Source organism: Lobosporangium transversale (genome assembly GCF_002105155.1).
Source record: "Lobosporangium transversale strain NRRL 3116 chromosome Unknown BCR41scaffold_15, whole genome shotgun sequence".
Lineage (NCBI taxonomy): Eukaryota > Fungi > Mortierellomycota > Mortierellomycetes > Mortierellales > Mortierellaceae > Lobosporangium > Lobosporangium transversale.
The window spans coordinates 749,675-765,214 of record NW_019028993.1 but is presented as its reverse complement, the minus strand read 5'-3'; the positions used below and the strand labels follow the sequence as shown (position 1 = coordinate 765,214).

At 42.9% G+C, this 15,540-nt stretch overlaps 6 protein-coding genes across 6 annotated transcripts; 3 read left to right on the top strand and 3 right to left on the bottom strand.

Moving 5' to 3' along the window:
* Positions 1-385: 385 nt before the first annotated feature.
* On the bottom strand, positions 386-1,513 carry BCR41DRAFT_282070 (alpha/beta hydrolase fold-domain-containing protein; the record flags this gene model as incomplete). Its single annotated transcript, XM_022020243.1, has 4 exons — positions 386-649; positions 887-1,104; positions 1,219-1,357; positions 1,406-1,513. Coding segments are annotated over 4 exons (729 nt in total), but the record flags the coding sequence as incomplete, so codon positions are not given.
* Positions 1,514-2,845: 1,332 nt separating this feature from the next.
* On the top strand, positions 2,846-4,655 carry BCR41DRAFT_421638 (Metallo-dependent phosphatase-like protein). The gene is made up of 2 exons (XM_022030057.1): positions 2,846-2,876; positions 3,020-4,655. Exon 2 carries the CDS (start codon positions 3,104-3,106, stop codon positions 4,625-4,627), a length of 1,524 nt encoding a protein of 507 aa, XP_021882212.1. The 5' UTR covers positions 2,846-2,876; positions 3,020-3,103; the 3' UTR covers positions 4,628-4,655.
* A 942-nt stretch (positions 4,656-5,597) lies between these two features.
* On the top strand, positions 5,598-6,378 carry BCR41DRAFT_421637 (hypothetical protein; the record flags this gene model as incomplete). The annotated part of the gene is made up of 2 exons (XM_022030056.1): positions 5,598-5,645; positions 6,113-6,378. The coding sequence occupies 2 exons, from the start codon at positions 5,598-5,600 to the stop codon at positions 6,275-6,277; spliced, it is 213 nt and encodes a 70-aa protein (XP_021882211.1). The 3' UTR covers positions 6,278-6,378.
* Positions 6,379-6,454: 76 nt separating this feature from the next.
* On the bottom strand, positions 6,455-8,647 carry BCR41DRAFT_352359 (WD40-repeat-containing domain protein). The gene is made up of 7 exons (XM_022023945.1): positions 8,522-8,647; positions 8,110-8,328; positions 7,889-7,975; positions 7,632-7,767; positions 7,397-7,509; positions 7,036-7,275; positions 6,455-6,901 (listed from the first exon to the last, which is right to left on the bottom strand). Exons 1-7 carry the CDS (start codon positions 8,614-8,616, stop codon positions 6,472-6,474), a joined length of 1,320 nt encoding a protein of 439 aa, XP_021882210.1. The 5' UTR covers positions 8,617-8,647; the 3' UTR covers positions 6,455-6,471.
* Positions 8,648-8,983: 336 nt separating this feature from the next.
* Positions 8,984-11,747, top strand: BCR41DRAFT_421635 (hypothetical protein). Its single transcript, XM_022030055.1, has 3 exons — positions 8,984-9,602; positions 9,759-10,495; positions 10,618-11,747. Exons 1-3 carry the CDS (start codon positions 9,138-9,140, stop codon positions 11,735-11,737), a joined length of 2,322 nt encoding a protein of 773 aa, XP_021882209.1. The 5' UTR covers positions 8,984-9,137; the 3' UTR covers positions 11,738-11,747.
* A 94-nt stretch (positions 11,748-11,841) lies between these two features.
* Positions 11,842-15,526, bottom strand: BCR41DRAFT_352355 (armadillo-type protein). The gene is made up of 11 exons (XM_022023944.1): positions 15,328-15,526; positions 15,074-15,211; positions 14,838-14,945; positions 14,592-14,738; positions 14,415-14,494; positions 13,740-14,328; positions 13,339-13,633; positions 13,163-13,244; positions 12,985-13,057; positions 12,306-12,900; positions 11,842-12,201 (listed from the first exon to the last, which is right to left on the bottom strand). The coding sequence occupies exons 1-11, from the start codon at positions 15,469-15,471 to the stop codon at positions 11,888-11,890; spliced, it is 2,565 nt and encodes an 854-aa protein (XP_021882208.1). The 5' UTR covers positions 15,472-15,526; the 3' UTR covers positions 11,842-11,887.
* Between the last annotated feature and the right edge of the window lie 14 nt (positions 15,527-15,540).

The following is a 15,540-nucleotide window of genomic DNA, read 5'->3' as shown; positions in this document are numbered from 1 at the left end:
CCTCCAATCGAGCATCATCTTCGTGCAATTGAAGAAGCAATGGAAGCTTATCCAAAGGACATAATGCCAATTTGGTCAAGGTATCTTCTTCACTGTCCTCCATCATCCCCAATGTTTCATTCATTACAATTTGCGTCGATACTGGTACTGAGATATTCGCGTTATATGTCAATCCTTGCATCCGCATCTTCTCATCCTTCGTGGACTCATGGCGCTGCATAAACTCCAACATCCTTTGTAAGGCCAGTTCTGTACCCGGTAGAAATGGGATTATCTGAAAAACATGGACCATGTGTGGATACAACTCAAGCTCTACTTTTTTTCGATCTTGAGTTCGGCCTATGGACTCTGGTTGGAATGGAAGCTTGTCATATGAGCCAAACCATCCACCAGCTTTGAAAGTGAATAGGATGCATTCATCTAGGAGCCGCTCCGCCTCACCACATTGAATTAAAAGTGGCGGGAGGCCCTCAAGATTGCCCCAAAGTGGGGAAAGGTATGGGTGTTTGGCAAGTGTCTTGATCTTGTCACGTCCTGAACAATAAAATAAAATTGGATTGAAGCTATGGTCCATATTAAATCGCGCGGGCAAGTAGTCTAATGAATCACTGGCCCACGACTCGCAGGTCATGGTAAGATCAAGCCATGGCTAAGGAAGTGAAAAAAAAAAAAAAAAAAAAAAAAAAAAAGTTGGCATGACATGTTAAAATGCTATATCGTTCTTTTTATCCAGGGGTATCACAATTCCTACAATCCACTTCTTCATCAAATGGACGCTAGAATGTGGCTTGTTATTCAATCAATCAATGCGTCACTCTCCCACACTTTGTCTTTGGTTTCTTTTTTTTTTTTTTAGGAGCTCTATTCCAACCGAGTTGAAACTTACAGAGAGTAAGATGGCTTTAGAAGGCATTGGCAAACCATGGTCGCGTTGGTACATCATCATTGCAATGGCAAGTCCCCCGCCTGCTGAATCGCCTGAAACTGTAACGTTCTCAGGACTAAACCCTAGCCCGTTTGGATCGGTCAAATGGAGAAAAGCATGCAAAGCATCCTGTACCGCTGCCGGGTATGGATGCTCTGGAGCAAGTCTATAATCCACAGCTGTCATCATCAACAGCATATGCATGTATGATCGAATGGAAGGAAAAAAAAAATATCAGTCTTTCGTAAACATGATATTGTGAAAAGCAAAGACCATAAAGATTTTGTCCCTACCAAAGATACGCCTTCCAGTGGCTCTAGATATCCTCCAGAGCATCTCACGATGCGTGTCGGAGCTGCAGATGAAATATCCACCTCCATGCGTAAAATAAATGATTTTTTCCCCCTCCCGTGCCGCATATGGATCTTTGGACTTTTTTGCCGAGCTAGCCAATGGCATCGCCATGACGTTATCCCAGACTGCCCGGTCTGCGACCCACTGACCGGGGACGATACGGTGGCCTGTCTCTAATTGTTCCAACGGCTCTAGCATGCTGGGTAATCCACGACCATGAGTGGGGATCGGCACTTTGAATGGCACGATCCTCATCTGGGGCAGTTTGGGCAGGTAATAAAAGAATGTGTCGAGCGCCCTGCGAATATCCGGAACATCCTCGGCAATATGCTCTTTCATAGCGGTAGCGGTTTTTACCATGGCTATGAAAAGTATCAAATGTAACGGCCATGTAGGGCAAGGAGGTGGCGTGAATGGATGTTTGATGATTAAAGACGCACCAACAGTGATTTGCTGGGAGATTAGGTGCAAATAGCGACGCAGGTTACGAATGGGAAATGCGAGCGTACCACGTCTTTTGGGTTGAGACATGGACTGCATGATGAGAGCTGTTTGTGGACTGACGGACATGTTTGACGGTAAAAGTACGACTGATAGAGCGAAAAGGATATAAGGAAGGCAGGTAAAAATCCAGGAGAAAGAGAAAGAGAGAAGAGGAGCAAGGAAATCAACACAAGATGAAGAAGATCTATGAATATTTAATATGAAAAGGAGTGAAGTAGGGGGAGCTGATTTTGGGACAACCTTCTGCGCGAAATAGGCCATTCCAAAGATTCAAGGATTAGAAGAGAAGGGAATGTCCAACTAGGAGCACATGGACAAGGAGCGGATCATGCTTTGTTTACATCATTTCATCTGTGTTATTTCTAGCATATGTCAATCTACTTTCCAAGGTACAAAAAGAAAGAAAGAAAGAAAGAAAAAGGCACAGCAAAGGGAAAGAAATGGACAGGGACCGAGCGTTGAACATCACAATTGTAGTGATTGCGGAGTCTGTCAACGTTGGTTGTGCCTAGTCTGAAATACGCGTCTCTTTTCTCTGTCCGAGACTCAACGTGGTGGAACACCAAAATGTCTCAAGGTGATACATCTGAAACTGAAAAACTATCCAGCCCAAAATGTACTTGATATCCCATCCACCAAAAGTAGATCGCTTTACAGCTTTAAGGCTCTATGGGTATACTGCCCACATAGATCTGGCCACATTCCCCCAGCAGGACCTTTGGGAATTGCGGTATTGTGGTAAGCTGAAGGATGACTTGTATCTACTCTAGCTGTGAGTATGAATTATGAAGAGAAAAACAAAGTTAATAAGGATGATTCTTTTTACACATTGGGAGTACAATAAATGTTATTAAATGGCTCAAAGCCTCTTTCACAGATAATTTCTCATACAGATTGACATTGCTGTACCACTAGACCACTAGACACATGCACCAATCTCCCAGAGGATGGGGGCTCTCATGCTCTCTCTCTGTACCTTCTTTGTTCTTTTCGTTCAACTGCTCCTTCCCTTTCTTTCGCTCTATTCTCCATCTCTGGTTTTTTTTTTTTTTTTTTTTTTTTCTCTTGTCACATTCATCAGCATCAACCAAGGGTAAGAGCCAACATCTGAGGAAAAAAAAAAAAAAAAAAAATGCCGAACCTTATTCACTAGTTTATCAAAATGAATGAAAACGATGCAGATGGCGATCCGAACGTATTGATCTTTTTTTTTTTTTTTTTTTCTCATTCCTTCAGAGAACATTGCGCTCTCTTTGGAACTCCCTCACCCTCTCCTTTTTTTTCCTGCCTACTTTTCAACACATTCTCATATAGTTTGCAATGTCAAACATCAGTGCGAGCAAAACTGGCATGGGGAGGCAACATCAGCGACGGCAGAGCATGCCTGCACCGGCGCCCATCTCCACCAACGTCCAACCAACCATCATTGCAACTCCTCCTTCAGCAACGGGGACGGGCTTGAGTGCTAGATTTCATAGCCGTCATCCAATGATGCTCCATGGACCAAACAGCACCCTCTCAGACCGGATTGATAAGATTCTTTCTTTTATCCCAAGGAGGCGTCGCCAAATCCGCTACCCCATCATCTTAGGCCTTGGTCTCTACGCATTCTTGGTCTATCTTTATTTTCAGGACATGTCAACCTGGTCTGCCATCGCTGGCTTCAAGATCAAGAACTGGGCGTTTAATTGGGATGTCAAGCGCTGTTCTTATCGTAAAGACCCGATGCTGTTCGTCAAGGACACTTCAACAGTTTTGGTGATTTGGGAGATGAACTGCAAATTGCCTGACATGGGACTTACTTGGGTCTCCTCCTCTTCTACTTCGTCAAATCGTATGGACAGTGGCAACATCGGGAATGTCGGTCAAGCCATGACCAGTTTTCTTTCTATCGACAAACTGCATGTTGTTTACACTGCCACAATTTCTGGAATGCCCTCCGTCAACAGTAATATCACTTACTCCATCAATCCTCCGAGGGCTATGTCGCACCTTTTCCGATCTTATACATTTTCACACTTACCTAACCCACCTCTGCTGGCTGATCGAGAGATCGCTCGCTTTGGGGCCGTGTCCGACAATCAATGTGAAGTCGCTCAGTTTATCAAAGTTCTCAAGGCCATGACAGAGCATCACAAAATAGATTATCTTATCCATGCTGGCGATGCCGTACAGGACTACAATTCACTCGACAATTGGCAGACAGATTTTGCTTCGCCACTCTCGTACTTTAAAATTGGTCAGACGACACCTCTGATCTACACCCATGGTAATCATGATTATGATCCTCAGGGACTCTATCATTACACTGGCAGGCGTACATGGCATGCCTATACTGTTGCTGGCATTCGGTTTATTGTTCTTGATTCAAACCTTGACAGCCGTGAACAGGATCGTTGGCTGGAAGAGGAGCTCAAATCAGAGGCTTCTAGAAAAGCATGGTTCAGGCTGGTCTTGGTCCATATTTCGCCTTACACACAGTACTGGGAGAAGAATGCCTGGGAGAACAAGGGAGAAAAGCAATGGGGATCATTCGTTAGAACACGATATGTACCTCTATTTCAGCAGCATAATGTTGACCTGGTGATTTCGGGCCATCAACACAATTACATGCGTGGTCAAGATGACTACATGGTCTATACTGTCATTGGTGGTGCCGGTGGCGCATTAGACACAGAGCAAGTCGAGGATTATTCAGTTTGGAAGGCTGGCAAGACCAAGTTTCGACACCATTATGTCCTCATGAAGGTCACTGGCGATCGTCGGTTGATCTGGGAAGTTTATGATGCTGATTGTGGGTCACGTCTAGATGCATTCGTTTTGCATTCAAGAACAGAAGTATGATAAGCATCAGGTTCTTTTCATTTTCAAGAATAAATTAAATCATTTTTAATGTCCATTGCTTTAACGGCAGCTCTTGCAATTAAAAAAAAAAAAAAAAAAAAAAAAAAAAAATTGTCATGACCAACTTGTGTAACCACAAGCAGATGCTGTGCAAATGTTTATTTTCCAACAGCATATACTTTTTATATGACACCACATGTTTGCGTTCATACTGAATGTCTCATCTTCAAATACGTTTGTCGCTCACTACAAGGGGATATTGCCATAGTAGCCTCATATGTTCTATCGTCAATAGCGGCCTTCGAAGTTGATAGCCAACTACTTGTGCTCATGTGTCTAAAATCATAACTAGCCTTAGCTCACTCTCAACTAGGTCATTTAGGGAAAGGAGGATAATGCTCTAAATAGAGGCTTTCGTTTGCCTTACCCAATGATGAAGGAATAATGCATTGAAGTGACATGCCATAGGCATGAAAGCGCTATGGAGTTGATAATAGCTCCTCTATCTAGCCATATGACGATGTGAAGGGTTCAAGCTCAAAAGAAAGAGATAAGTAGATGAAGTAGTAGCGAACACCAGTGCCCATCGCCTTCCGATATGCCCATGGTACCTTGGGGTGGGTTATTCGGAAGAATCTGTTGTGGACTTTCCTTCCCTTGAGTTCTGGAGCCTGCCCAAGTGGGTTAAATGATTGAAGTGGCACATTGGGAAGGGAAATAAAGAAAGGTGGGAATATCACTGAGAAATACGGCTCCCAGTTGTGGTAAGCAAGGCAGATAGAGAGACAGAGAAATGTGGATGCGAGGACGAATATTTTTTCCATAGTCAAGACTGATTCGAGACGCGTCTGTGTGGCTTGATTTAAAACCCTTAACTACCGTGACGAAAATAAAGCGGTGACAGGATGATGTCAGGGCCAATCCTCCATCCATCAAACTTATCCTTCATTCATCCATCCAAACCATCACCATGGGAGCTGAATACATTGTCTTTGGTCGTGCCGTCCCCACCTACAAGGTATCTTTCCTGTTCTCTCTTTCATTCTCTCTTCCCATAATATCACTTACTACTGTGATCTTTTTTTTTTGCTTTTCACAACATGGATCAACCTCAACGGATAATCTCGGATCACAATCTGTAGCACTTTATTAAAAAAAAAGATGCTTGACACTCCAACCCTTAATGCAGCATCAAAAAGAACTCTGGAAGAGCGGTTGTTATCCTCTCTCGATGATCCAATTAATGTGCAATGTCTCAAACTCTTGAACATGTCCACAAAAATACACATGTCCTATATGCAATATGAAATATGACAGATCATGCTCCATGAAAGCAGGACAAATAATAGCTATACTTACAGTGGATGCAACGTTACTATTATCTGAAGCGTACACCCTTGAGTTAGCTCAATATGTCCTCTCAACTGAGCCGCCTTTCACTTAACGCATTTTTTTTTCTATTCTGTTCACTGTTTATATCTTTAGTTGGCCCTTGCCACTTATGCTGCCGTTGCAACCCCCATCATTGCCTCGAAGATGACTAAAAAGGAGGCTCCTGCTAACGTCATTCATGCTTCTTCCCAGGACGAGGCAGCCTTCATCCGCGAGTTCATCAGGGCTGCTGAGGAGGATCACAAGCACAATGTTTAAAGTGGTTCTCTTTTAAGACTACTTCATCTCTGTAACCTTCCCCTCTTGCTCCACTCCCTTGAACCTTCCTACAGTAACAAAATAAAGAAAAATCGTCTACGAAAAAAAAAAAAAAAAAAAAAAAAAAAAAGACTATTTTGCTGGATAGAACATTGATAATTCAAAATTACAAATACAGAAAAAAAAAGATTTATTTATGCTGAAGTTGTTGGTGTGGTTTCAGGAATCTTTCTGGAATTTTTGTTCTTTCTTCTCTTCTTGGATAATGGTGCATCAGGATCTCCTGCCAAACGAGCTGCCTCTTTTTCTTCGCGAGCCTTCTTTAACTCGCGCCAGTCAGTCGTATGTTTTCTCAGTTCTTCAGTGTTGAACAGATCTGGAATAGTTTGAACAGTTTTCGAACCAAAGACGTTGATATATTTTGTAATATCTTCCTGCTGCATGTACTCCCTGTTGAACACGGAGACGAGATCGGTCTTGCTTTTTTCTGGGACAACAGACGTCCACAAATTTCCTGAGCGGTCATATTCAACAGATAATGGCTTTCCCTCGAGCTCTAGGATCTTGAACAGCTCAACCTTGGCTGCTTCCTCATTCCACTGCAAGATCAATAATCTAGACTCTCTACAAGATCATGAGGTACGTTACCATAGAGTAGAGAAAAGAATGGCCAAGGTGAGTGGCTGTATCGGTTGCTCAGCCGCTTAGTGCCTTCCTTGCTTTGGAGTATAAAGAAAATTAAACGACCAAGTTCTTACTTTTCCATGATGACAGCAATATGCTTCTTGATACTACAGATGGAAAACGAGAAGACTGTCAGATCCTCTTCAGCATCTTCTTCTGCTGGGGGCAAACCTAATGCCTCACGGATATCGAATGTTTGGATCTCTTTGCCCTTCAGAAACTCCCACACGCGGATCGTGGCATCGCCAGCTCCAGAAAGCAAATACTTTTCAGTTTCCTCTGTTCCTGGTAGGACCATAATTTTGGTCACAAAACTATAAATGCAACAAGCCGCCTGAATTAATATAATCTATCTTGCTCCATCTTAGAAGCACTGAAAAAAAAAAAAAAAAAAAAAAAAAAAAAACGATCGTTTCCTTCTAAATTGCCCTCTACCTCGTGTGTCCCAAACAATAAGTCTCAATGTTGTGGCCCTTAGGGTATTGACTGACACGGATATGCTCATCACGATCTGAGGTAATGATATACTTGTTATCTTTAGTCAAAGCCTGATCCGAATGCGAGTTGAAAAGTTAGAAAAAAAAAAAAAAAAAAAAAAAAAGAGTCAGCAGAGTAGGCCCTTATCCGAGCGTTGGAAAAGACAAGTCATAACATACAACTGCAGCCTTACAAGATCAGTTGCCATGGAGACATGTCCAAGGATGGGTTGCTCTCCCTCATCGTCATCATCGTCATCATCACCATCGTCTGTGATTTTGGTATCACTTGTCTTTATAGGAATGACATCGGGCAGATCACGGACCATACTATGTGATGCAAGCAACGGCTGTGTCAACACTACTCTCATTTTCATTCAATGTCACAATACTACTAAAAGACTTGATCATTTCATTCAGAGCTACAGTCATATCAGACTGCGAGACTTACTTATAAACATCTCCAAATTTATCAGCGGTGACAACGTGAGCTCCATCCTTGCTGAACTGGAGAGCATTAGAACGACGAACGAGTGTTCTATTCGAAAAAAAAAAAAAAAAAAAAAAAAATCTCGATTAAATTAATTTCTGAATAAAATCCATTCTACTCTCTCTTTTTTTTTTTTTTCTAAAAAAAAATAAATAAAATAAATAAAGAAGTTAACCTCTGACCTTGTTCCAAGACATTTCCATGACTCTGTATCCCAGATCTTCAAGATTTTATCATCAGCAGCTGTTGCCAGATATGCGCCATCCGGACTGAAAGCAAGGACCTGCACACAAGCCTTGTTCTCCTGAGCAGCATCAGGTGTATTGGTGATGGGCTGAGGTTGCAAGCCCCTTGAATCGCGTTCCTCCAATTCGACAGTACTAGCAATTATCAGTCCGCTTCTATGGATATTTTTTTTTTTTTAAAAATTTTGTATTTTGTATTTGATACAATGCAAAATGTCGTTTATGAATATGTGTCATTTTTTGCCCTTGTTATCGAAAGCATATCCAGCCTCCTGCAACCGCTTTCTTTTTTCCTATTCTTTTTCTTTATTTTTCTCTTTTTCTTTTTTTTTTTTTTTTATTTTTTTACTTGGCATCAACGGCTTGTAGGTGCTCGCCAAAGGATAAGACAATAACATCCTTGGTAGGGTGGCAGATAATATGGCTAAAAGGTAACAGTGGCATGTCGAATGGAGTCGTCGGAGAACAAGTTGCTATGGGGTAAGAGAACATGTAAACATTCATAAACACGCACAAAGCGGTCACAAGGCGTGATGCGTGGCTGTGCTTCGGAGCTCAACGCGTCAACAAAAACGTGAATCTTTGAGAAATATGTGCTTTACAACAGAACTCAAGGCGAGAAAGCATGCTGGAAGCATCCATGATAAGAGTCATGATTACGATTTAGGGTTAGACAAAAAAATAGCCTGCGAAAATATGCGTTAGGAAAGGATCAAGCTGCAAGCACGCCTCCGTTACTTTACTCGCCAATAATGAATAGCACACAACTCTGTACTTTTACTGTTGCGCTGTTGTTGCACTGTTGCACGCTTTTTTTTTTTTTACTCAATACGCACTAAACGATAAAGGATTTTAAGAATTGACACTCACCATTGCTCACATAAGAACAAAAGTCAACATCTGCAATATACATCAACAAAAAATAATACAGACATTTAACCACCCCACTCTTCCTTCTTCATCCAATGTCAAGTACCTACCAACCTAAAGACGCTGCGGAAAATGCATACTCCGAGGAAAGAACCCCATCCTACTCTGACATTCATCATATTACTAATACTACTTTCGACCCAGGTCATGGTCGGCCACAAATTCATGACTTAGAGCCACCTTATTCTGCTGTAGCGCAAACAACAGAGGATGTGATCACCATTTCTTCTCAACAACCGCATTTTGGTTACCAACCACCCCAATGCCGTCTGTTCCAGAACCCACACCAACTTCCCCCTGTTAACTTATCTGTACCTGATTCCTACACCACCGCTTGGGGCTTGATAGCCGCTCTCGAACTCGAGTCAGATACAATTGAGATCTACGATCGATCCAACGATAGCTTCCAGTATTCTCTCAAGGGTAGCATCAGCCTGGACTGGGTCAGTGAATCGGAGATACTACTTAAAGATGCCCGGATAGACTTTATGGGATATGCGGTAAAGTAACATATCGTGTATTATAGGGGAGGACATAGAAGAAACAGTCGGGGAGATGATGAACGTGCTATTGACACTCGACAACCTTTTTTTTTTCATATTTTTTTTCTCTCTTGCTCATAAACTGGCATTCAACTTTTGCTGTAATATATTTAGGATACTGTCGTTCTTCGATATGAATCAGGCATAGAGGGATCGTCGCTGACGACAGAAACACCTGTTCATCATACCCATGATTATATCCCCACCCCCTTAGTTTTGGGTCCACCGCCTATTCATGCACCTTCATCATCTACTGATGTGCTCGTAGGGACGAGTGCGGATAAAGGACTAGAAATGACAATATCAGCATCAAAACCGCAAGCAGACGCAGGGACAGAAATTATAGCGGAGACTAGAACCGAAGTAGAAATAAGAGCGGGAAGAGAAGTAGGAACAGGGACAGGAACAGGAATAACTACTGGCTCTGCTAGGACCACAGCAGCTACAGCTAGCAATAAAACGCAATCAAAGCACCATGAATCATTACCCATTGATCTGACATTACCAGGCCATCTGCCAGATAGTACTGATTTAGCAATTGGCAAGATTCGATACGAACTTCAAGCTAGCTTGGAGATCACCATTGCACAGGGTACCGCCGATGCATTAACAGAACGTTTTATCCTACGTCGACCCGTGTTAATCCACAGGATTGTCTATCCATCATCCTATTTGCAGCCCAGAGTCGTCCAAGGGTTAGACAGCGGTGGAGTCGAGATCCAGATCAAGGTACCTAGGCTGCTACACTGTGAAAATACGCTGTTGGCCGTGGAGCTGTACGCAAAGCCAAGGACACGGAATGTCAAGCTACGCAAGGCTAAAGTCGTATTTGAACAAATTGAGACAGATCGGTATGAAAAGAATGCGTTACCCGTTCAATGGACTTGCCCTGGTTCATAGTCTTCTTATTCTTTTGGGTTATTTATCATGACACTATTAATATATATTCTTTTTTTATATATCTTAAAAATAGATACCAGCGAACATCATCACCTCAAATAAGCATACCTAAGGCCATCGTACCTCTTGCTTCGCCCGCAACGCCTACTCATCCCTCTGCTTCAGCAACATCACCTCCATGGGGCTATGCCCGTTCACCAGTACCAGAACCTGCTCCTAGCACTTCAGGACCACCACCAGCACCTCGGCTCTTAACCCGCGCAATTGCACAGCCGCTTGAGGTTGAATTCGAAGAGCCAACATCAGAACTACAGACTCAAAATTTAAATTTTCAGCTAGTCCTTTCTCCCGACCTTTGTGTGGATGTGCAGAGTAATTGGATTCAAATCAGCCACACAGTTAGAGTCGAAGTCGAATATACAGCTGATGATGAGTCGTATATCGTCGTACCTCCTTCTATAGCACCTTCAGAAGAACAACAGGAGCCTGCTCCCCAAGAACGGGAGCAACGACAGGATGAACAACAATTATCCCAGGAGGAACAACAACTGCAAATGTCACAACTCGCAATAGAATATCAGCAGCAACAGCAACAGCATTCTCTACCATCACTATGGGACCAGGAAGGCGATGCAATAGAAACCGATGGTACAGAATCAATTGCCCATATAGAGTCTGAAAGTGAAGCTGACCTTGAGCTTGAGCAGCCTGTATGGAAACTAGATGAAAAAAAGATGTTCACAGATGGTGATGACACTGGTTCTTCAACAACGCAAGTCTATACCGATATTTCCCCAGTTGTGCAAGATTCCGGCCAGCCTTTAGACCTTCCGCCACCACCATCTTTACTTTCCAGGCCGAAAAACCTTGTGCACTTGTCGGCTTTATCCACAGGATCTGCGTCTTCCTCATACACATGCTCAGTCGCAACAGAAGAGATCCCTGTACGAGTTGTACGCGTGGTTTCGACTGCGCTCGTGGACGCTTCGACGCTGGCACAGGCTGCAGGAGAGACAGAAGCTGGCCTTCCAACGTATGAGAGCGTCATTGAGGCTACAGGGCTGCCTGCATATGCGGAAGAAAAATTGGAGGATGACCATGAAGAGGCGGAGGCTAGCGGAACCGCTACTGGCGTCCTAGGTGGAGCTGCCAGACGCCTTGAGGGTGAGGACGCTGAGATAGAGCGGCGATAGAGAAAACCACAAAAAAAAAAAAAAAAAAAAAACATTTGTCATCATCCTACATACTATTTGTCCATTTAACGTATGTGTTAATGAGTAGTAATCAATAATAAGTGGGGGAAAGGCATTATTTTTGACTTTTAGAAACTATCACTATTTTCGCTATATTTTCTTCGCGCCTAGTGTGGATTGTGCTTTCCGCTCTTTGGCCTCGGCCATCCGTTGACGACGTTCCTCTCGTTTCCGTGCGAGCTCAGCCATCTTTTCTTCCTTGCGTGCGGAGCCGGCAGTCCCAGAGGCTGGCGTCGTGCCTGTAAAGGATGATGCTGTTATAGAGTTCGAGGATGTAGATGATGATCTGCTGAGCGGTTTCAGGGATGAGGACAAAGGTCTGCTAGCACCAGTGCTGGTGCTTCCACCGCCACCATTACTCAAGTTTAAGTTCTTGAATAGATCATCATCACCATCCCATGCGTCTAAAGTGAACGGTGACCAAAGGAGCAATACATGTTAATTTTTTGTTCATAAAAACAAAAATAAGAATAAAAAAATATAATAAAAAGACAAAAGTTAAGTTTACCTGTACTGCCATCGTCTACAGCTCCAAAACCAAGTCGGGCTGAAGGTTTAGGCCCCAGAGACATGGCTGAATTTGCGTTTCTCAGAGGCTTGGTTATAGTGGTCGAAGTTGTAGGCTTGATTGTTCCTGAGCTAACCATTGGTGAAGGTGTGGTGGGCTCCATAGGCTCGAAACCCTCGTCTGCAAATAAATCTTCATCCCCGTCACCCCATCCACTTAATCCGCCACTATTAGTAGCCTCGTCTTTCTCAATAGCTGCTAATGCGGAGGAGTATCGGTTTACAGAAAATCCATCTGCTGGTCTTGCGCCTGCATATCCACCTTGCGCAGCGATTTGTAAGCCATTGGACGAATTCGATGCGCTGGACAAGGACATACCATTGCCAGTAGAAGGTGCTATGTTGGCAGACGATGGACTATCATTTCCGAGCTGAGGAGAAACGGCTTGAGGCTGCATCTCACCAGTGACAAGTTTTTTAGTGATGGATGACACTGCCCAACCAGCCCAGGTCTCGGACGAAGGTGTGGATGGTGTGGCAGAGCGTGACCCTCCATTGGGACTGTCTCTACCTGCATCGACAATGGCTGAATCAGGCTGTTGTGGGAAGGAGTGATTAGTACCAAAATCGATTTCTTTGTACGGGTGACTTTACAATACATAAAGGCCTTTAAAATATACCATGTTCTCAATCAACTTCTCGATCCGCTTTATGAAAGTATCCAGCGATTTCAGTGCTTGCACACGCACAATTCTTAGTTTCAGTAAGAAATCCGACAGCAACTAGTCAATAAACTTATTTCAGATTCTAAAACGTAGCATTTCCAGTGAAAGATGTATCATACTGATATTTGCTTACTTTTCGGTATCCACGAGTGTTAGTGAGATACAGGGTATAATTCGCACCGCGATATCATTCTTGTCATAGGATTCTGACGTGGCTATTATAATATATAAAATTACAAAAAAGATGAATGAAACACAAGTATTACAATAACTGCCTCATGATTTCACACAACGAGACACACGTCTAACCGTTCAAAGCCATCAAACTCGCAATGCGAGCATGAGCGAATGGGTCACGCAAACTACGTGTGAATGCAGGGACAAGAATCTTGCCCTTAGTATTGTCGTTAAGGTATTTTGCAATCTTTCCGAGACAGATGATTGTGTTGGTGCGAATACCCGGCTCCTCATCTGTCTGAAGCTTGCCGAGGTATCTCAGCAAATCGTAGTTGATAACCTTGTCAGATAGCTTGTTAATAATCAACAAGACCGATTTTACCGTCCACTCACGGATAATAGGTGCCGTATCTGTGAATCCCAATGCCTATTAAAATGCAAAAAAAAAAAAAAAAAAAAAAGATAGTAAGAATGCTGATAAAGATTACATCCTCCGTTTATCTCAATACATTAACACGGCGTATTGAGCCTACCATGCTAGGAAAGATCTTGTCGTTGACAACTTTCTTGTTAATCCTGTTAATAAAGCCACCCAAGTTCTCCAATAAACTCAGGCGGATGGTACGGTCTGTTGACGCAAACATCTTCACGAGCACACTGCTTATCAAAGTTTCGTACTCTTGCTCATCTAACCCTGCCCCGATCTTTACAATCGGTGGTAAAACTCTGGCTCCACCTGACCCATACTCGAGTGCATGGATCAACTCTGGTAAAATCTTGTATCGACAAAATTCTTGTGGAAATCTATCGATCTGCATATCTAATTTCCTGAGGAATGTATCCCTCTGCAGAGACTCTTTGACAGAAAAGTTCTCAAGGAAGAGAACCACTTGCACAAGATCATTATGAAAAAATCCTTTTGCCTGCAAGCCCTTGTCCAAGAAGTCGCCGACACTGGGCCGAGTCTTGGGGTCCGGTCGAAGCAGGTTTTTATAAAATGGCACCATCTCTGCAGGAATCTGTCCTGGCGTCATGAGCTGATCTGGAGAAGTGAAAGCTCCATTGTAAACTTCATAGATTAAGCATGCATAGTGCCAAGTATCCGTTGACCACAACTCATATCTATAATATAGGGTAATGGAAGCAATAGCACCACGTCAGTTTCTTTTTTTTTAGCTCACCAACAATCAAACACTTCGTTGACTTACTCTTTCACAACATTCCACGACTTCTTCTTGACTTCGGGTGGAGCATAGCGATTAGAATCTGGAATTAATCCTGCAAAAGTCTATTGCGAGCGAGAACATGGAGCCTCAGTAGAAATCCATGACCAAAATCAGGTACATAAATGTGGGTTCTTTTGATGGACACTATCCACAACTTACCAGAATAGCAGGCTGATCTTCTTTGAGTGAGGAAAGCACTTCAAACCCTCCAACTTTCCATTCTCCAGATTTGGTGGTAAAGATAGATGAGGTCCGGATATTTCCATGAATAAATGAGGCGTCAACAGTTAGAAATCTTAAAACGTTCTATTGTATTGTTATCGAAGAATTGCGAACTGTGATGAATTGGCTGATAAATTGATTAGCGACATGGATAACCTGGAAAGCCTAAAAAGCCAGACATACAGCAACTTTGTAGAGGCCCCAGCGGATCAAATTGGGATTAATGTTGGCACGGAGATGAGTCTCTAAAGGTGTGACAGCATCTGTGACAATGTAAATGTGCGACTCTGTCTAAATATTGAATAATAGAATGGTTAACAGCCGGCTAATGTCATGGTTCTTAAAATCAATGGCTCTTCTGTTTGTGTCTCTATGTCTCTCTATTTTCTATTCATGCCGCCATGGAGTAGCAATTGTACCTCTACACCATCGATGTATTTGATCAGATCAGGATGGCGAATGGTTCGAAACTTTTTGAAGGCATTCCTTGCAAGTGGTAGTTTGTCGCGTTGGCGGACACAGTCAAAGCATAGAATTGACACTGGAGAATTATCCTCCTAGAAGAAATGTATCGAACATAATGTCTGCATATTAAGAATTCAATGTCACTAGAGTACAATTGATTTTTCCGGGCCGAATAGCCTTTCGACCTCATTTTCCTGCATCCTCTTACTCGTTTGATGCCTCTGTGTAATGACCAAATAGTGGAATCAAATGAGTCAATGCGCTCGCCAATTGTGTACGGAAAGGAAGGGATTTCTTTGCCGAGAACAACCCTGGAAAGAGTTGACTTGACAAAATCGCTGAGATATGCCATGTAGGATACTCTTTCCGTTGATTGCCGTTAGTGGTGAAAAATGGTGAAATGAGATGAAAATTGGTTCTG

Excerpts from the sequence above, each read along its gene's own strand:
- BCR41DRAFT_352355 (XM_022023944.1), bottom strand. The coding sequence starts at position 15,471 with ATGGCATATCTCAGCGATTTTGTCAAGTCAACTCTTTCCAGGGTTGTT. Across the intron at positions 14,739-14,837 it reads GGGGCCTCTACAAAGTTGCT|AACGTTTTAAGATTTCTAAC; the intron begins GTATGTCTGGCT and ends ACAATACAATAG. Across the intron at positions 14,329-14,414 it reads TCGTGGAATGTTGTGAAAGA|ATATGAGTTGTGGTCAACGG; the intron begins GTAAGTCAACGA and ends CCTATATTATAG.
- BCR41DRAFT_421638 (XM_022030057.1), top strand. The coding sequence starts at position 3,104 with ATGTCAAACATCAGTGCGAGCAAAACTGGCATGGGGAGGCAACATCAG.
- BCR41DRAFT_352359 (XM_022023945.1), bottom strand. The coding sequence starts at position 8,616 with ATGCCACTGTTACCTTTTAGCCATATTATCTGCCACCCTACCAAGGAT. Across the intron at positions 7,976-8,109 it reads TGGAAATGTCTTGGAACAAG|AACACTCGTTCGTCGTTCTA; the intron begins GTCAGAGGTTAA and ends TTTTTCGAATAG. Across the intron at positions 7,276-7,396 it reads TATTGTTTGGGACACACGAG|TTTTGTGACCAAAATTATGG; the intron begins GTAGAGGGCAAT and ends TTGCATTTATAG.
- BCR41DRAFT_421635 (XM_022030055.1), top strand. The coding sequence starts at position 9,138 with ATGTCAAGTACCTACCAACCTAAAGACGCTGCGGAAAATGCATACTCC. Across the intron at positions 9,603-9,758 it reads TAGACTTTATGGGATATGCG|GATACTGTCGTTCTTCGATA; the intron begins GTAAAGTAACAT and ends TAATATATTTAG. Across the intron at positions 10,496-10,617 it reads GAACAAATTGAGACAGATCG|ATACCAGCGAACATCATCAC; the intron begins GTATGAAAAGAA and ends TCTTAAAAATAG.